General features: G+C 36.2%; 1 protein-coding gene across 5 annotated transcripts in view; it reads left to right on the forward strand.

Moving 5' to 3' along the window:
- Positions 1 to 20678, forward strand: part of PIKFYVE (phosphoinositide kinase, FYVE-type zinc finger containing) — a 78633-nt gene that overhangs the window by 54275 nt on the left and 3680 nt on the right. For all 5 annotated transcript variants that reach the window (XM_004764279.3, XM_004764278.3, XM_004764277.3 and 2 more), the window contains 17 exons: positions 938 to 1051; positions 1424 to 1532; positions 1633 to 1787; positions 2667 to 2757; positions 5971 to 6031; positions 6885 to 7022; positions 8053 to 8173; positions 9951 to 10046; positions 11504 to 11587; positions 12485 to 12582; positions 14602 to 14766; positions 16167 to 16226; positions 16866 to 17042; positions 17893 to 17996; positions 18704 to 18832; positions 19426 to 19687; positions 20086 to 20160. In XM_004764279.3, the coding sequence (XP_004764336.1) occupies positions 938 to 1051; positions 1424 to 1532; positions 1633 to 1787; positions 2667 to 2757; positions 5971 to 6031; positions 6885 to 7022; positions 8053 to 8173; positions 9951 to 10046; positions 11504 to 11587; positions 12485 to 12582; positions 14602 to 14766; positions 16167 to 16226; positions 16866 to 17042; positions 17893 to 17996; positions 18704 to 18832; positions 19426 to 19687; positions 20086 to 20160 (2039 nt within the window). The remainder of the gene's footprint in view (positions 1 to 937; positions 1052 to 1423; positions 1533 to 1632; positions 1788 to 2666; positions 2758 to 5970; positions 6032 to 6884; positions 7023 to 8052; positions 8174 to 9950; positions 10047 to 11503; positions 11588 to 12484; positions 12583 to 14601; positions 14767 to 16166; positions 16227 to 16865; positions 17043 to 17892; positions 17997 to 18703; positions 18833 to 19425; positions 19688 to 20085; positions 20161 to 20678) is intronic.

Consider the following 20678-nt stretch of genomic DNA (forward strand, 5'->3'; position numbering starts at 1 on the left):
GGGCCTGTGAGCTCCTACGTGCTCTGGCTACTCCATACCTCTCTGTTCTCACCTCCTGCTTCTGCCCCCTCACTTACGCCTGTCCCCTCACTGTGGCCTCCTTTCTATCAGGTAGGATCTTGCTTGGGAGGCTTGTACTCGATTTTCCCTCCCTGATCACGCCTCCATTCCCCAGCTATCTGCCTGCTTTTCTGTCCGTCGCGTAGGTCTTTGTTTCTTATTGCTCCTGCCCTGACTCCTTACGCCTAGCACTCCCTGCTTACTTCCCTTGCTCACTTTAGTTTTCTCTAGAGCACTTACTGTCTGATATACTAGATTTTTGAACTCTTTGTTTTGTTTATTGCCCAAGTCTCCTTCTTCCTGACTCACCAGGGCAGTAATTCTGGCCCTTGTTTAGTGCTATATCCTCAGCACCTAAAACAACTCTGACACAAAACAGGACTTTGGAAATACTGATACTTAGAGCTTATTTCCTTTTGGAAGCAAGAGCTTTAAACATGAATCTACCACCTGGATGGGTGAGATTTATTAGATGACAGAAACTCATGGGTAGAAAGTCTCCCAAGGGACTCATGAGGATGAAAGACTCAATGAGGAATTGAGCTCCAAATCCTCAGGAGCTGGGAAGGTGACCTGCTTCTAGGCGAACTGTAGGAAGGGGTTCCTTACCTTCATAAAGGTTTATATCCCAGTTGTGCTTTAGGCAATACATGATGAGGTCACAGTACAGTGAAGAAACAAACAGGACAAAACCCTTCCAGAATTGGGGAGGATATTTATAATGGTTGAACGTTGTCTTCAGTATTTTTATAGTTGTTTTAAAATGCTGTATTATAGAAACTTTGTCTTGTACCTCATAGAATTTAGGTTTATCTCTACTCAAGATGTTAAAATTTTTTTGCTTTTCTACTGTTGTTTGTATTTTTTTTTCTCTCAGTTATTCTCCCATTCGGCTTCTCGAAGTATGCGTTCCACTCCCCAAAATATTCATTAAACGTCAGGCCCCATTAAAAGTGTCCCTTCTTCAGGACCTGAAGGACTTCTTTCAAAAGTGAGTTTTACTTTCTTTGATCATCTGTTTTTGTGTATATAGACCTGTCTCTAGTGTACACATATTTTAAAATATCAGGTTTATTCATTTAGCTTTCTTTGAAAACATAAATAACTATTTTTCTAAATATATGTTATATATGTTCAATGTAAAAAAAATGTAGACTGCATAAAAGTATAAAAAAGACTTCAAACCCTCTTAGACGTAACAGCTTTGAAACTTTGATGTACATCCTCTTAGGTCTTTTTTGTGTAGCAAAATTGTGTATGATTCATAATTCAATAAAATAAAAAGTTTTCTGTGTTGTTTTTCTATATGAGATTAGAAAACTTAATTCCAACTTTTCTAAGGTGTTTAACGTTTATGTTTTAGAGTTTCACAGGTGTATCTTGCTGTTGATGAAAGACTTGCATCTTTGAAAACGGATACATTTAGCAAAACGAGAGAAGAAAAAATGGAAGATATCTTTGCACAAAAAGAGGTCATTCATTTCTTTGACAGAAGCTCAAAAGTTAAAAAACTTATCAGAAGTCTCTTTAGGTGTGGGTCTCAGGCAGCTGGAATTGTTTCTCTCCTTGTAGATGGAAGAAGGCGAGTTCAAGAACTGGATTGAGAAGATGCAGGCGAGGCTCATGTCTTCCTCAGTGGACACCCCTCAGCAGCTGCAGTCGGTCTTCGAGTCCCTCATCGCCAAGAAGCAAAGTCTTTGTGAAGTGCTGCAAGCTTGGAATAACAGGTGTGCTCTACCGTCTGGTGCTTTCCTGAATGTTTTTGTAAAATTTGCTCTGCCATGATGTTTTTAATTGAAGGGCCTTTATTGTGATGCTACATTTAATTCACAAGTTGTAGAAGTTTCTATTTTTCTGTCAACACCTCCCCTTCATCATTTAAAACATATATGCTAATCTTCAGGTGGTTTATAAAGATGAAAAAACAGGTAAGAGTAGCGTCAGTGCTGTTTCAGAGACTCAAGAGTGTGGGTGTTTATTGAATATAATCTACCTTAATCAATATGCTGTGGAGTGATTATTGGTTTTTAGGCCAGGACTTTCAAATATATTATTATGTGTACCTTAGACATTTATGTAAATTTTTATTGGGGGAAATATTTCCCTCTGATGCTTATTTTTAAAAGTTCAATTGAAGTATTATAGCATTTATTTATGGAACATCTGCATTATGCTAGGCAGTGAGGAAGGCCTAGATGGACATTCAGTCTTTTATTTGGTCTTATGAATCCTACAGTGTATATACTGTTTCCATTTTACAGAAGCTCTAAAGACTAAGGCGATTCCCCAAGCTGTACAGTTATTAATTGTCAGAGCTGGGTTTTGAGCTGAGGTCTCTTCATCTGTAAAGCTCCTGTTTTTTTGTTTTTTTGTTACATTATGCTGTCTCTTACAATAACTTGTTATTCTTTTAAAACTACTGTCATATCACTCACAGCTCTTGATTATTGGTTAGAAATAAGAAAGTTATAATTTTAATAACTATTGCAACTGCAATAGGAGAATCTAATTATTGTAGTTTCAAAATTGTAAAGAGAAAATTTGTATACCTTATTCAGGATATTAGAAACAAACTATGTTCTCCCCCCACAACCCTTTAATTATAGATTACAGGACCTTTTCCAGCAGGAAAAGGGTAGAAAGCGACCTTCAGTTCCTCCAAGTCCTGGAAGACTGAGACAGGGGGAAGAAAGCAAGGTAAAGAAATGCAGTCTCATTTTTGGTCTTTTGTTGATATAAGTATTACAGTTAATTTCACTTAAGCCACTTTCAAGTGGTAATTTAATATGTGGTTTTAATAATATTAGATAGAGTCTTTCATTTTACAGTTGTAAGGCTTCAAAGAGACATGGCCTGGATTAATTTTTTATCTTGCTTGAAATGCAATTGTTTGTTCATTTCAAACATCTATCAAAAGCCACTGTCTGTGGGCATCACTGGACACAGCATCATGGTGGCAGTAGGTGCCATAAAGGAAAAGTTAGGGATGCTCTGAGTATATAATAGAGTTCTAATTTATTTTACTATGTAGTTTTGTGTGTTTTTTGTCTCTGTGCTTAAGCGGGAAGTTTCTCTTAAGGGACCTAGTATTGGGTTTGTTCTACACATTGATTTAGTTGGCTTCTCCTAACTGTATTAGTTTTGTCTTATTGTATCACGAATTACCACAGACTTTGTGACCCAACACACAAGTTTATCTTTTTCAGGGGGCCAGCGTCTGGTGCAGTGTGGCTGGGATCTGTGCTCAGTCTCCCATAGCTTTGATGTATAGCTCAAGTCATGATTTCAGCCAGGGCTGTTATCTTACCTGAGGCTCAGGGTCATCTTCCAAGCTCATCCAGGGTATTGGCAGAATTTAATTCCTAGGGGTTAGAGGTCAAAGGTCCCACTTTTGTTGCTGGCAGGTGACCAGAGCTCATTCAGCCTAGAGGTTGCCTGCATGCCGCATGAGCCCCCTTTCATCTTCAAGGCTTACAACAACGCATGCTTCTAATTTCCCAATTCCTGTTCTCTGACCTCTAGACACAGGTTTGAAGGACTTATGTCATTAGGTCATTACCTGGATAATCTCTCCCCATTTTAAGGTTAACCAGTTTGGGACCTTAAATACATCTGCAGAATCCCTTCACAGCAGCAGTATTTAAATTAGTGTTTTAATTGACTAACTGGGAAGGGGGATTGTGTATACCAGGGGGCAGGATTTTGGGGGGCCATCTTAGAATTCTGCCTATTACATGAACCATGTTTTCTAATAAATTATTAATGTCATTATAATATAAGGGCTTATATTCTTTTTTCTTTTACTATTCTTTTTTTATTTTTTAAAAATTTATTTATTTTTTTCAGCGTAACAGTATTCATTGTTTTTGCACCACACCCAGTGCTCCATGCAATCCGTGCCCTCTCTAATACCCACCAGCTGGTTAGCCCAACCTTCCACCCCACCCCCCGCCCCTTCAGACCCCTCAGATTGTTTTTCAGAGTCCATAGTCTCTCATGGTTCACCTCCCCTTCCAATTTCCCTCAACCCCCTTCTCCTCTCTAACACCTCATGTCCTCCATGCTATTTGATATGCTCCACAAATAAGTGAAACCATATGATAATTGACTCTCTCTGCTTGACTGATTTCACTCAGCATAATCTCTTCCGGTCCTGTCCATGTTGCTACAAAAGTTGGGTATTCATCCTTTCTGATGGAGGCATAATACTCCATAGTGTGTATGGACCACATTTATTTTTTTATTTTAGGGAGAGAGAGAGAGCGAGTGCGTGAACATGCAGGGGCCAGGGGTGGAGGGAGAGGGAGAGACAGTCTCGTGTAGACTCTGCGCTGAGCACGGACCCCGTTGTGGGGCTTGATCTCATGATCCTGAGAACACAACCCAAGCTGAAACCAAGAGTTGGATGCTTAACCAACCATGTGACCCAGGCACCCCATAAAGGCTTACTATACTCATATGATGAGGGACTTTGAGAGATTATTTTTTTTATACAAATGTATAGTATCGGTAGAGAAGTATTTCCATAAAATGATAAATTCAAGTGCCTTAGATCTTGATGCTTCTTTTTTGTCTCAGAAACAACTGTGTAGGAATCACTTTTCCTTAAAATTTAGGTGAGAGTAAGAGTAAGAGTTACCGAAGACGATTTATACACTAGTATTTGCCAAGTGATTAGGGTTATCAATGGCGAACACCATTAGTGTTAGCTGTAGTGGCTTTTTCATTTGCTCACTGAAGAAACTGCAAAGCTGGCAGTGTAAGACCTTTAATTATAATAGGTAGACACAGAATGGAAAATACAAAATCATTCAGTAGATGATCATCTTTTTGAAGGTTTGAAAGTTGATGTGAAAATCTGTAGCACTGTCTGTACTTTAATTCAGTAACTAGTTTTTGAGTACTTTCAGGCACTATTCTAGGTTTAAGGCATATATTTCTGAATAAAGGCCATAGTTAACTATCCTTGAGGAACATTTGTCTAATGAGGCGGACACTGACAATAAACCAGTGAACAATAAACTCAGAAAGCAAATGGGAAAAAGCTATAAAGAAAAAAATAAAATAAGGGAAATGGAGAGTCTTGCTAAGGGAGTGGTATATAGTTATACCTATTACATATATATAGGTATAACTATACCTATTATATAGGTATAATCACCCTATACCCTAGGGTGATTAGGGCCAGGGAGGTCTCTCTGGTATGGTGAGCCAATCTAGGAATGTTCTAAGTAGCCATCTAAGAAATGACTTTGTAATCAAATTGTATACAGGGTTTATAGTAATTTGAAATATATCTTACCGGATATGGGATAATAATGGATATTATCCCATTAACCAGTGGATAATAAAAGATTACTAAGTTTAATGGGTAATCATAAGTAGTTTCTAGATGCTTTAATGCTAGGAAGTGAGCTACTCTTTAGAACACATTCTCCAAGTGTAGTTCAAGGACCCCTGGGGGTTTTTAAAGTCCCTTTTGAGGGCCCTACATGATTTCCCTTTTTCAGTTGCATATTTATGTGGGGCAAGATTTTCTTTATACTCTTCAATCATAATAATATAGCTCAATAGATTAGTATTTGCAAAATACTTAAAGTATTTCCAAAAGCTTAAAAGTATTTACAAAAGTGTAAAACAATGCCACTTTGACCCGTTTTTTTGGTAAATAGCTGTTTTTTAATTTAAAAATGTTATTTATGTTGACTTGTAAGAGCTTATTATTTTTAAATGAATTAATGCAAAAAATGAATTAATGCATATTCTAAAACTTCCAGTTTTAATTTCTAATAAGGTAAAAATCAAAAGTTATAACCCATAAAAAAGCTGAGTGTCTTAATAATTCTTAAGAAAGTTTTAAAAATGTGATTTTAATGTTTCCTTAAGAGTAAAGTATTTACTTCTCTACAGATAAGTGCAATGGATGCAGCTCCAAGAAATATTTCTCCAGGGCTTCAAAATGGAGAAAAAGGTTGGTGCTTGTGTCTGGTGATCACTTGCTATTGGATTTAAAGAAATTTCTTAGTCTGTAGGTCATTTCAGTGGCTAATTTTGAGAATTTTTTCTGGCGTAGTTGTTCTAGACTTTGTTTTCCTTCCTGTAGAGTATTGTTAGCACTGTCAGTTTAAGATTATCATAAAGTATATTGCAAGAAAATAAATTAGGATATAGAAATACATGATACATAGAGATGGCTGCTGTTAGGGGAAGAGCAAAGAATAAAAGGAAATTGGATTTTTGTTTTGCCTCTTCCAAAGTCAGCAGGTTTGACTGCAAAAACATTAGAAAGTTTAATTTATGTTTTTTATGTTACTAAAATCTTTCCTAGATCTAAGTTGTCTTTCACAGTATTTCATTGAATAACTTGGTGCCATCTTAGAAAATTTGTAGGGAAATTTCCTTAGACTGCCTTTGTAGAATATGAATTTAACTCATAATTCTTAGCATTTCTATTATAATGAATGAACTTTCCCCCTGAGAGTGAGTATGTGGTTTTTTTCCCAATGGTGTCCTGGTAAAACTGAATGGACTAGTGTTTAGGTAACTATTATGGCCAGTGGAAAAGGATATTGGATTGGAATCAGACTTGGTTTGCCAGTCACAGTGCTATCACTAAGACATGACTGTGATCAACTCATATAACCTGTCTGGATATTTGTATCTGTTTCTAAAATACGTGCTGAAAGGGCCTAGATAATTTTTAGGAAGCTAAAATTCTTTGGTTTAGGAAGTAGAAATATGAGTTGACATTTAAAAAACATTCCTATTAGGTAGACATGGGGTCAGCATTTTTAAATGATTCACTTAAGTTTGTTTTTCTTTAGAGGATCGCTTCCTAACAACCCTGTCCAGTCAGAGCTCCACCGGTTCTACGCATCTCCAGTTGCCTACTCCACCAGAGGTCATGCCTGAACAGCTGGGGGCAGGGCCAGCTGACCTCGACACAGCCAGCAGCTCTGAAGGTGCAGTTGAAGTTACTTTTACTGACTCGATCTAGAAAAGGGGAGCACCACCAATGCTTTTGATACAATGCTTTCTTATTTCTCAGAGTTTGTAAATTATGCTTATTAAAAGTGCTATCGGGGCACGTGGGAGGCGCATTTGGTTAAGTGGCTGACTCTTGGTTTCGGCTCAGATCATGATTTCAGGGTCCTGGGATGGAGCCCCACATTGGGCTCCATGCTCAGCTGGGGAGTTTGCTTGTGGATTCTGTCTCTCCCCTCCCTCTGCACACAGGCACATGTGCTTCTCTTTTTTTCTATCGTTATCTCTAAAATTAAAAAAAAAAAAAAGTGCTATTTTAGGTAGAGCTTTTACTATATCACTTCTTCAGCTGCACTAGTTGACATATAAATATCTCAGTAACAGAATGTTACCCTGATTCCTGTTTTCTGGGGGTATTACTTTCTCGAGTCCCATAAAGCACACTTTCTTGTTATTTCCTTGTAAGAAAACAAGAGAAATTACAGCCATTTCTCCAACAACAGTTGTTTCTTTCACTAATAGCAAATTTTTGCCTCGCTTCTCTCTTTCCTTGCTTTCTGTTTAAGCAGTAACTACTTAAGTACTGTAAACCTTAAAAATAACTTTTAAATTGAAATCAAACTATGATGTAATGACCACAGCACATATAACTGAGGTGAGGTGATGACAAGGAATGCTGTGGCTAAGGGCACGCATGCTCAGGCAGTACTTACATCATGGCTGCCGCCCGGCCCCTGCAATGGGAAGCCGTCGATTAGAGGGTCAGACGTAGAACGAACAGAGTGCTGCTTGGAATCAGTGCTGTGTGTGCTTCTTCACTATTGCTGCTGCTTTCATCCCCAAAGAGTCCTTATTCCTAGATGAGTAATTTTGTACCTTAATTGGTAATTATGGTGTGCATATGTCTGTGTTCCATGAATGACAAGAAATAATGTTGATACTTTATACTTCCTTTTCTTTTTACTCTTTCTGAATATTAACATGTAAGTAGCATATTTTTTATCCTAGATGTGTTTGATGGACATTTGCTGGGATCCACAGACAGCCAAGTGAAGGAAAAATCAACCATGAAAGCCATCTTTGCAAATTTGCTTCCAGGAAATAGCTATAACCCTATTCCATTTCCTTTGTAAGTATTTTAAATGTCAGTGGCTGTTGTTGAGTGGTTTTCTTTTCATTAATTTAAAAAACCTCTTTGTATAGATTTATTCTTTCCATATTTAGATAAATTTATTTAATTGTATATATACTTTTCAGTCATAAATTACACTTCATCAGGTAAAAGAGATGTCTTTTGGTATAATGTAATTTGTAGAATTATTATGTAGTAATTAATCTTCATTACATAGTAGATGAGTGGATGAAAAAAGCATTATAATGTTGCTTAGTGCTTAAGATTACTGATTCTGAAAATTGTTTATATATATATATATATATATATATATTTATACATATGTAACTATATATTAAAGATATACTGCTACATCTATTGATCCCGTAATCATAGAAACATACTACTGGTTGTATGTGAAGATGACATTATTGACCTGATAACTTAATGGGACATGGTACTTTTCTGTCAGTGGTGATGTATTACAGTGACCCATACAAGTTTTCATGAGATCTTGTTTGTAGGGGGTTTTCTGAGTTGAAAAGAAAATAGACTGGCTGTGAGAGTTTGTTTTTTTCCCCACTGGTTGATCTGTGTAGCCATCAAATGCTCCTCAAGTGTATCCAGAAGGTGGACATTTGTTAATAAGGACCTTTGTTCTTCACTGACTTCTGCATTTATTTATTCAGTCAATATTTAAATTTACTGAGTGCCAGCTCTGGTGCCCGAGGATGTAGAACAAGATTATTAGTAAGGAAAATCACTGCTCTTGGGAACTCCCTGTCTCAGGGAGGGGACGTGTAGTGATTCATACTACAGTCTGTGAGGGTCCCTGTCTTCTCTGCTTCCCACTCCAGTATCATAATTTCTTGAGTGGCTTATTGTCCCACCTGTTGTATGGCCTTTGCCCACACCCTCATTTTCTTCTTTAGTCATTAACTCCTTGAATTTTTCCGCAGGAAAACTTCAGACCCTCCTCCTAGCCCCCTGCCCTAGCCAGATTAGGTCTCTTTGTCACAAAATCTGTTTGTGACTCATGTTTCCCTCATGAAACATACCACAGAAGGTGATTGTTTTTATTCGTAGGGTTACTTGTTTCTTTGCACCTACTATACTATAAACTCTACCATGCCTATTTTTTCCCACCTCTGAATTGTTAACATCTTGTCCAAGTTAGGTGCTCAGTATTAGTTTTCCTTAATACTGTGTCTCCGGTACAGTGGGTGCTCAGTACATAGCTATTACACAGATGAATGAATGCTTCTCTAGGGGTTGGAGGGTGGAAGTCCGGGCATCAAGATTGGGGTTAAAATGGTCACCCCTTTGAGTTTCCATAGGATAATAGGAAAACATTTGTGTTACATTATTTCTTGTTGGACTAATGGTACATTTTCCACAATTTCTAGAAAACTCATCTTTCAGGCTTATAGTAGAACAAAATCTTTCACACTTCTGCTGTTCATTATAAATACTTTTGGAGATGAACATGGCTCAAAGTCTTGGCAGCATGGAAAGTGTTGTTTGGAATAACTAATCCAGAACCCTCTGACTTGAAGACTAAATCTGATGATTTTTCAGTGGCCTTTAAAAACTTTTTGTTGATACATTTTCCTTGGCTGTTTGGTTTGGTTCAGTTTCTGCATACCTTTTGGTTTACTTAATTACAGTCTTATAATTGCGTCATATTTAGTTAACTTAAAATTGTCTTGAAATTTCCTTGTAATGTATTAGTGGTTTGTATATGTCATTTCCTGCCAATTTTGTTCTTACTGGTTTATTTAAAAAATTTCAACAGTGATCCAGATAAACACTACTTAATGTATGAACATGAACGGGTGCCCATTGCGGTTTGTGAGAAGGAACCCAGCTCCATCATTGCTTTTGCTCTCAGGTATTTTTCATGGGACTTTTTCACCTATGATTAGATCTTTATATTTTATGATATTTGTTAATGGCCTTATTTTTAGATATTTTATAGATTAGGGTGGAATGATTAAATATAAGCAAGAATATGTATTCTTTGGACATGGTAGCTTGTTGTCTTTGGGTCTGAAAGTGTATTCTTGGCCCAAATAACAAGGATGATTCTTAAGCAAGCTTCTAACTAAATCGACTAGGCAAGTTACTTACTTATCCTTATATCCTCTAAACATTCTATTATACTGTATATCCATTGTATCCCTTCCTTATTACGCTTACTTACTGATATAATAAAACATATTATCTGAGTATCTTTTGTACTCCTAATTTCCTTCCTGCTTCTCACATATAGCAGGTATGGTCTCCTTACTAGAGTAATGCCATTCCTATGTCTTAACCCACTCACATGCCAACAGTTAATCATGTGTCTTTAAAAAAAGCCTCTAAAAATATTTATATCTTATGTCTAAAAAGACAGTGCTTTTTAATCACAACAATATCTTGGTAGCGGTAGAACTTAGTTTAAGTATAATCTAAGATGTTTAATTAAATTCCTTTTCTGCTGGAAGGCATTGAAATGTAAATTTCTCTTTTTATATATTGGTTACAAGGAGGCTGCTTATTCTGCAAATATTTGAATATCTACAATATGTGGTATAGTAGGCATTAGATTTATAGGAATAAACAAGATAGATTTATATGCCTTAGCATTTACGAAGTTTAGAGTCTGTTCGGATTATGAGGAATTTCTTTTCTTTAGGAGATTCCATGTGACTTTTTTTTTGTTTTTGCCTTTCGGCCTTTAGGAAGTTAATATTTATTTCTTTATTGCTTAGTCTTACTACATGAATAGATAGGAAAGGTAGGAAAGCCAACCAAATACAAAATTTCTTTTGTACTGTGAAGAACTGAGTATTCCAGTAGAAATCACTTTCTTCTAATGTCTTGAAAAATAATATATGCTTCTCTTGTTCGCTGACATCTGATTTATCTAAATCAGGGCTCTCAGACTTCTAGTCCAAGAGTTGGATTTTTTTCCTAAAGTTCAGTACCTTTTAATAGAATAGCACTCTCAAGTTCCTTTTCTTGCTGTTCTATTATACTAACATCTGAAGTTTTATACTTTAAATTACCTGTTCTATCCCTGAAGATGTTTGATCTAAATGTTAATACGTAGGCTTTCACAATCATTGTTTAGGATATTGATGCTGGTTGATGTGTTGGTTTGTATTTTGCATTATTATCTGTGAAGATGATCTTCTTGAGGCTTCTACTTGATAACTTTTGTTAGTTGACTCAAATATGTTTAATCATGGACACATAAAATGATTGTATTTCTGTAATGTGGAACTTATCTAAAGTATCTGATATATTTTGAAGAGAAACTTAATGTTTAAGTTAACATTTTCAACCTATTTCTACCCTAAGTTGTAAAGAATACCGAAATGCCTTAGAGGAATTATCCAAAGCGACTCAGCGGAGCAGTGCCGAAGAAGGGCTTCCAACAAACAGGTGATCCGTAATTGAGTAGAATTCACTTCATTTGGCTATATTGTTTTTTAAACACTTGTGCTTTGATACTTCAATTTTATTTTATAGCATATTATCAGTGTGAAGGTTGCTATGATACTGATGGTGGCACTCAAACTTTAGCAAACAATTGACAGAACAAAATTCCAGTATAGCAAAAGGCCTTAAACAGGGCCTTTGGATACAGTTTTCTGATACATGACATAGAAGTGTAGTATATATTGCAGACTTAAAACTTTCAGCATTTTAAATTCTTCTTGTTTTCATTTAAAAAATAGTTACTTGTGAAATTAGTAACCTACTGCTTTACTTTGTTTGTAATTTAATGTATTTGTGAATTTTCCACAATACTTAAAGATCCCAAATAGTTTAAAAACAAAACCAAACCCCCCACTAGTTCTTTTGATATATTCAATATTTTAGACATTTAGACAGAAATTGTCATAGGCTCATTATTTTGGTTCTTACTGAAGTAAGTTTTACACCTTCACTAATGTGACAAAATTTGATCTGGATTTATTTATTATCATGGTAACTAGCCTGAGAAATATGAAATTGGTATTTTCTGTAATTGTTCGACTTACAGGTGCTAAGATAGCTCTAATGAACTTGGGGAGATATTATAAAAGCCTCTGCTTTCGTATATTTTCCATACACTTTTATATTTACAGTATTTTGCTTTGTTTTTCTTAAGTCCAGTAGACATTTCAAGACTTTGTTAATAACCTGTGTTAATAACCTGTGTTTACATAAATTATGAATCAGATTTCGGATTCTGTGTTTAGGATTAGGTGGAGAGTAGATTAATGTAGGAATCATTTTCTGTCCAAATTGTATGAAGCTAACTTTTCTTTTCTTTTTTTTTTTTTTTTTGTTCAGTACTTTAGATAGCAGACCAAAGAGTAGCAGCCCTATTAGATTACCCGAGGTCAGTGGAGGACAGACAAACCGTACAGCAGAAGCAGAACCACAGCCAAGTAAGATTATACATGGAGGAACACTTATTATTAGTGTTATTTGTAATTATGGTTTGAAGAAGAAAACATTAAATAAGAAATGCCAGCTGGCAAGAATTTATTACTTCTGGTCTTTATGATGTAAGAAGCATTAAAAAATTTTTGTATGTCCTATTTTGTAAATATTTTGCTTTTCCTTGATCTTTACCTTATTATTAGATTTGAAACTTCTAGAAATTCATAGGTCTATACAAAAAGAAGCAGAATCTGCCTTTTTAGAGCTTTCACTTTCAAGTGAGACTTTTTAAGAAAAAGAATTTATTTATTTGGGGGAGAGAGCACAAGCAGGGGAAGGGGTAGAATAAGAGGAAGAAGCAGGCTCCTTGATGAGCAGGGAGCCTGATGTGGGACTCGATCCCAGGCCTCTGGGATCATGACCTGAGCTGAAGGCAGAGGCCTAACTGACTGAGCCGCCCAGGTGCCCTAAGAGAGACTTCTAAAAAAGTTTTCACAGTATTGTTGGCATTGTGAAAAGAATTTTTCACGGGTCCTGTCCTTTAATCCCCACAATAACCTCCTAGGAGTTATTTGACATATCCCCATTTTTTAGAAAGCAAGTTAAGACTTCTGTAACCTGCTCAAGATTATAGAGGTAGCAGGAAGTTGGGATTTGAACACAGCTCTCTGGCTTTGTCAGGAATGTGCTCCCTACAAATAACAGAAAACTCAAGTGACTGCTGAGGCTCAGACAAACAGTGTATTTTTGTAAAATAGCAATGTCCAGAGGCAGGAAGTTGCTGGCATTGGTTCAGCTAGCCAGCATTGTCATGACAAGAGAGGAGTGATTTCTTTATGATTCTCTTAAGTTTTCCTCATGATCAGAATGTTCCAGTTCATGTCTCCACTTGGAATTGAAACAAGGGAGGTAGCTACAAGCTGCAGCTGTTTCCTTTAATAGGAATAGAGAGGCTTCCCCTTTCCCCTCGTTGGCTGGAACGGAGGCTCATGGTCATCCCTCTCTGCAAGGGAGACTGGTACTGTAGTGACTAGCACTGCCCTTGTTGCTTTTATAAATCGTGATTCATTTTCTGGGGCTTTCCACACTGCTGCCCCAAACAAAATTGCAGTTCCTTCATCAAGGAACAAGATGGGCTTGAGTCTTAAGGAGGCCATAATGGTGTCTGCCACCCTAGCTAAGCACATGGTAAATGTACAAGATTAGAATCATATATGCTAAGCTCATAGATCATACATAGATGATAAAAGTATACTAAACTCAAAACTAAGAATGAGAGTTATAGAGTAAGCTTTAGTAATATTTTTGGTCATCTTATACTAATTTCTGAAAAATGCTGAAAACATCTTAGAGTTTGCTGTGTTAAAATATAGGAACATAAATGATATAGAGATGTTATTTTTAACTCTGCGTTCTTGTAGATTGTAGTATTGCTCTGTATTAGTTTAATTAACTGTTGTAATAATGTAAGAATTTAGTCTTGCATTTTGTTGCTTAAGATATTATGACTGCTGGGGTGCCTGGGTGGATCTGTTCGTTAAGCTTCCAACACTTGGTTTCAGCTCAGGTCATGATCTCACAGGTTGTGGGATTGAGCCCCACTTTGGGCTGTGTGCTTGGTGGGGAGTCTGCTTGAGATTCTTTCCCTCTGTCCCTCCCTGCATTGGTGCACGCATGTGCTCTCTCTCTTAAATAAAATAAATACATCTTTAAAAGAAAAAAGATGATGACTGCCATGTGAAGATATTTTGGAAAGATATTCTGTAGAATTTCTCACATTTTGATACACAGTTATCTGAACATTGCTTTTTCTTTTATATTTCTGATAATAAAAGTGCGTGGCTAATAACCCATCCCCAGACCCCATAAAACTTGTGGAATGATAGTCTGTGCAAATGAAAGTATCAGTGTGACTCATATTTATTACCCTTATATAATGGTTACTACTAACAAAAGAATGAGTTGAAAATCTTTATTTTCCACCTGCAGTGACCTGTACTTAATATATTACCTTTTATTTTTAGCCAAAAAGGCTTCTGGAATGCTGTCCTTCTTCCGAGGGACAGCAGGGAAAAGCCCTGATCTCTCGTCCCAGAAGAGAGAGACCTTACGTGGAGCAGATAGTGCTTACTACCAGGTTGGGCAGACGGGCAAGGAGGGGACGGAGAGTCAAGGCATTGAGCCTCAAGGTGTGTGAGAGGAGACCAAATGTGATTATTTTACTTGCTTGTGTTTTTATAGCCTTGAATAGATAATTCTTACTGCTGAAACCAGGGCATTCGCTCTTCTCTCATGCCTCAGTATGGCAGAGTGGAAAAAGCATGGCACTTGTAGAGTCCAACTGGCTTTAGATATTATTGCTGTCACTTACTGTGTTACTAAGGATCAGAAATCCTTGGTTTCCATACCTTTGAAATGGCAAAAACAATGTCTTCCATGGTTTACTGAGGACGGAGTGACATTAAACATGTAAAACATCAATCTCACCTTGGAACTCGTAGTTACGTACTCAAATGTTTTCATTCCACTACCCACTCAGACATTTCCTTTCTTTCCCAGTCTCTGTTGGGTTGGGGGTATTGATGTCTGCCTTCATTTTGATGTTTAAAAATATATCTACCTGATTGTGTTTGAATATGGGGTAGACCAGCCCAGTAAACTGCTGACCTGTTTTGTAAATAAAGTGTATTGGAACAGAAGCATGCCCATTCATTGACTGATTGGCTGCTTGCGAGTCGTATCGATAAATTGAATAGTTGTGGCTGAATAAAATTCTTACCATCTGGCCCTTTACAGAAAGAGTTTGGTAAGCCCTGGGTTAGATGTTGAATTAGTGGTCTAAAAGTTAACGTAATAAATTCTCATTCGTAATTAAGATATCTGTTTAGTATTCTATAGACTTCTGCTGGGCTGTAATCCTTGGAAGACATTGGTGCTTTGAAAAAATAATTTAGAAATGTGAAACATGGAGGTTCACTTCTTCTAGCTCTTGACATATATTCCAAATGTGTAATAATTAGAGTGCATCTAGCAGTAGCTTTGCCACACAAATCAAGTATAAAAAATAGCTCTGAAGTAGATACTAGTATATTTTATGTATTATATGTATATAACTTAGTATATGACAAAGAAGCCATTTCAAGCTATTGGAGAAGCATTATTCCACACACAGGGAAAACAGAAACTGATAAAGAAGTAATGGGAACTTGACGAAAGAGCTGTGTTAGTATATTATTTTTTTTATTTGTATTTTTTTATTTAAAACCAGTTAGCATATAATATTTTATTAGTTTCAGAGGCAGAGTTTAATGAGAGTATATTGTTATCAGAGGAGTCAGATATAAGAAAAATTGTTCTTCAACCAGAATTCTCTATTTTTAATCTGGAAATTGCTCTTTCAAAAGGTACTTATATTTTTGTAATAGTTTATAAAGTTTGATTGTACACATAATTCTTGCTCGGGAGTGACTTGACCAGGATAACAAGAATTGACTTGTTAGTTTTTATTGTTGTGTCAGGGGGAAAAAGACAAAGTGAACTGATAACCCATTGAAAACCTTGACTTTACTAATGATATTAAACTTTTTAGATGAGGTAGATGGAGGAGATACACAAAAGAAACAACTTATAAATCCTCATGTGGAGCTTCGTAAGTATGAGATAAAATACTGTTAGTTTGGGGACAGGGACTGTAATTGAGAAAACTATTATTTAAGGCTTCTAGCATTATATTAGATAATATCCTGTTCCTTGGAATGAATATTGTCTGTGTGCTGACAATAAGCTTTACTTAATCTAGATTTAGTTTATAAAATAAACATTATTTAATATATAAAGAAATTAATTTAAATTTTAATTTATAAGGTGTAATTTAATTTCTAATGTTTAAATAATTATTGTGTAATCTAGAGCCATAGAGCCTTGACCAGGTGTCTAGAATTGTGTGTGTATGTGGGTGCCAAAAATTTATCATCTAGAATAATAAGTACAGTAAAATTTAAGATGTAAAAGTATAATGATTAAAGTACAGTAAGCAGTATAAAATTAGAAATGGGTCTTATGTTTGATTTTTCTGTAAGGACATTAGATGGTTTTCAGTCTTCCCTGAGAATCATTTTAACAGACCTGTGATAGATAGGGGTGTAAACTTAACATGAGAAATGGTATCTTGGAGAAAATGAAATGGTCAGATTTGTCGGGCATGGGGAGTGGGCAAGATGGAAGAGAGATTTCTGATTCACAAAAGGCCCTCCCCTTCTCCTTCTTTTTTTAAACACTCTGTTCATAGAATTTTCTGATGCAAATGCCAAGTTTTACTGCCGCCTGTACTATGCGGGAGAGTTTCATAAGATGCGCGAAGTGATTCTGGGCAGCAGTGAAGATGATTTCATTCGTTCTCTTTCCCACTCGTCGCCCTGGCAGGCCCGCGGGGGCAAATCAGGAGCTGCCTTCTATGCAACCGAGGGTAAGTCTTTTTAGTCACTTACTCACGGAGTTGAGTAGTAGCCATCTTTCCCCTCAGATAATTTGCGAATCCCTTGAACTGAGGTTGTATATAGTCAGCTGGCAAACGAAGTTTTCTGTTTTTCTTTTTTCTTTCTTTCTTTCTTTTCTTTTCTTTGGAGAGGATGTAGTAGCAATATTTAAAAGAATATACAGGTATGTGGTGTGCTGTTAGAGACAGACATTGATTCGATCCTTACTAAACTCTTCTGGTCCTGACTTCAACAAATGTGAATAGTAATGGAGAACTTCCAGAAGACTCAAAAGGGTTCCTCAGAGCTGATGAGACAAAGATAAAAATACAGATACTTAACCTGAAAATAGGAGGGCCAAGTCCTTCACCTCCAAAGGTTTACAGAAGATGATGACCATTTGTACTTCACATTCTATTCTCCATGCGCTGAAAACAAAATTAACCGAGAAAATGCAGCAGGAACAAATATCAAGCAAAATGTGGCTTGATAAGAGCTTTCATAACTGTGACTTACTGCATTGTTAAAGGAGTCTACGAAATTTCACTTAGTAGTTTTAAAAAATAGACTATCTAGTTAGGAATTCGGGTCTGGTACTGTCAAAGGTAGAGGCATCTTGACTGTATAATCCTCAGGAACTCTTTGAGCCCTCCATTACTTGAGAACTTTGTTCTGATGAAAATGTTCTCTGTGATATCAGAAAATCTCCCTTAAAGCTATGAAGCAAACACATCATTTGGGATGGACGTCATTGGGATGGGACATCATTTGGATATTTGGAATGATGTAGTACAGGTTACCTCAGGAAATATAAACACCTATGACACTTCTGCCTTTTAGATGATAGATTCATTTTGAAGCAGATGCCTCGTCTGGAAGTCCAGTCTTTCCTTGACTTCGCACCGCACTACTTCAATTATATTACAAATGCTGTTCAACAAAAGGTAGAAATCCCAAACCTTGGTCTATAATTAGAATTTTCTGGACTTTTTCACATCCTGAGAGTCCTGGTGGCAGTTTTTTCCATGCTAAGATAGGAACTGGACGTGTTTGGATCTCTTTTGATATTGAGCTCTGATAGAAGGCACTCATACTCTCTTTCCCATTTTTGCCAGTGAGGAACCAAGAAATCTCCAGCAGGTTGCATTTAATATGTGTGTGTGTGTGTGTGTGTGTGTGTGTGTGTGTGTGTGTAGAAACATTACGATTGGATGAAAATAGCTGCACATTATAATTTGTAATTTTGTTGAGACAGAAATTGGAAATATTTGTTGAGACCTGCATGTGTTGGTCCTTAGGGAGAAAGAAAGCCAGTGCCTGTCAGTGCCTGCCTAAATTGACATTTAGCAGTGATCCTCCCAGTAAGTGTATAAAGGAGTCATTAGATTTTTTTTTTCCATTTATGGTTTATTGCATATTTGGGAGGAAATTATATGTCATGACAAAATTTGTGACTGAGAAATTATAAAGCATTATCCTTTGGGAGAACATGAAGGATCTAATATTTTTATTGGCATTGCTGTTTTTACTTCTGAGATTTAAGGGTTTAAGTTTCTTTTAAAGTCCTTTGGTCATATTAATAGAAAAGCTTGTTTGGATATTACATGGGTAGTCTAGATATGGGTATTAAATTACAAATTTTCTTGTTTAGAGACCCACTGCATTGGCCAAAATTCTTGGAGTTTACAGAATTGGTTATAAGAATTCTCAAAACAACACTGAGAAGAAGTTAGATCTCCTTGTCATGGAAAATCTTTTCTATGGGAGAAAGATGGCACAGGTAAGGATATTGAACTGTGCAAACCATTTGGCTACTGGAACCTTTTGCACTTCTGGTTCCTGAATGTAATGAATCAGAGAATAACATCTTATTCGATAGTATTAAACCTCACTTGGTAGCCAAATTGAACTTCTACATTGCCTTAGTATTATGTGGAGTTTTGATATCGAAATTATAAGTTTCCTAACACTGTTTGCATCTGGTTTTTAAACTGCTTTATGATCCAATGTTAAATTTTTGGAGTTATTTGTTAATGTATCTTAAAGTTGATTAAGTGGGTTAGTTTATTCTTCAAGTGTTTGAGTAACTGAATACCCAGGTGTTAATTCTCAGTGATGAATTGAATTACCATCTGTTTTATGTCTTGCACAATTATAATGCACGCCTTATATATAATTTTATATGTAATATATTTAATATAATATATAATATGTTTAATACAATTATATAAGTTATGATTAAGTTTTAAAATTAAATTTAAAAATCTATATAATGGTATAGGCAACAAGGAATCTTTTTTGCATTTCCAGTTCATTATATTAATTAATTATGCAACTCATGCATAAATGACAAAAAATTTTTCTTTCCTCTAGGTTTTTGATTTGAAGGGTTCACTTAGGAATAGAAATGTAAAAACCGATACTGGGAAAGAGAGTTGTGATGTGGTCCTGCTGGATGAAAATCTCTTAAAGATGGTTCGAGACAATCCTCTGTATATCCGTTCTCATTCCAAAGCCGTGCTGAGAGCCTCGATCCGTAGTGACTCCCACTTTCTTTCTAGCCACCTCATTATAGACTACTCTTTGCTGGTTGGACGAGATGATACTAGCAACGAGCTGGTCGTCGGAATTATAGGTAAGTCAGTGAGCATATGTTACTTACAGTTCATGATTGAAGCCGGAGTAAATTGAGGATTATACTGAAATTGGATTAGTCGTAGCTTATTAAATAGTTTCACCAACTTTCATTTGAAAATTCAACAATAGCTTTTAAATTTTAGTTACCTTCTGTTCAGTGTCTCATTTTCGTTTCATTATCTTTACCAAAAATATCTGTATTCAAAAGTTACTCTTAAAGGAAGCCTTGTGACGTTAGTAGGAGGATTAAAAGAATTAAATGGAAAAAACCCTTGGGACAGTGCCATGCAATATTGTTAGCATTCAGTAAACATTATAGAAGTAACAGTAATTACTGTTGTTATCTTTTTATATTTACTAACATAACTATACTGCTAACCTTGCTTCCTGTAACAGATTATATTCGAACATTTACATGGGACAAAAAGCTTGAGATGGTTGTGAAATCAACAGGAATTTTAGGAGGACAAGGTGAGCAGAAGTCTTGCTTATTCTTTTTTTTTTTTTTAATATTTTATTTATTTATTTGACAGACAGAGAACACAAGTAGATGGAGAGGCAGGCAAAGAGAGAGAGGAGGAAACAGGCTCCCAGCTGAGCAGAGAGGCTGATGCAGGGCTCGATCCCAGGATCCTGGGAACATGACCTGAGCTGAAGGCAGAGGCTTTAATCCATTGAGCCACCCAGGCGCCCGTGCTTATTCTTTAAATTATTCTCATGTCTTCCTTATCAGTTAACATTTAAGAAATGGGTACTTTTTTAAATCCTAAAAAAAAATAAGCAGTTATCTCTGATTTTATCATTTCCAAAATGATAAATAATAAAGGGAATTGCATAGATGGGGAAATAATTGGTTTTAAAGTTGTGTTAAAATGCCAGAATGAAAAGTAACCCCCCGCCAAAAGCTAGATATTCTGAATAAGCGGTTGTTTTTAATTAACAGTTGAAGTCTTCTAAGTTCTCTGAGCCTTGCTGGCTCTATTTGTGCT

The sequence above is a fragment of the Mustela putorius genome, unplaced genomic scaffold, assembly GCF_011764305.1.
Source record: "Mustela putorius furo isolate JIRA1106 unplaced genomic scaffold, ASM1176430v1.1 tig00000275_pilon_pilon_pilon, whole genome shotgun sequence".
Classification (NCBI taxonomy): domain Eukaryota; kingdom Metazoa; phylum Chordata; class Mammalia; order Carnivora; family Mustelidae; genus Mustela; species Mustela putorius.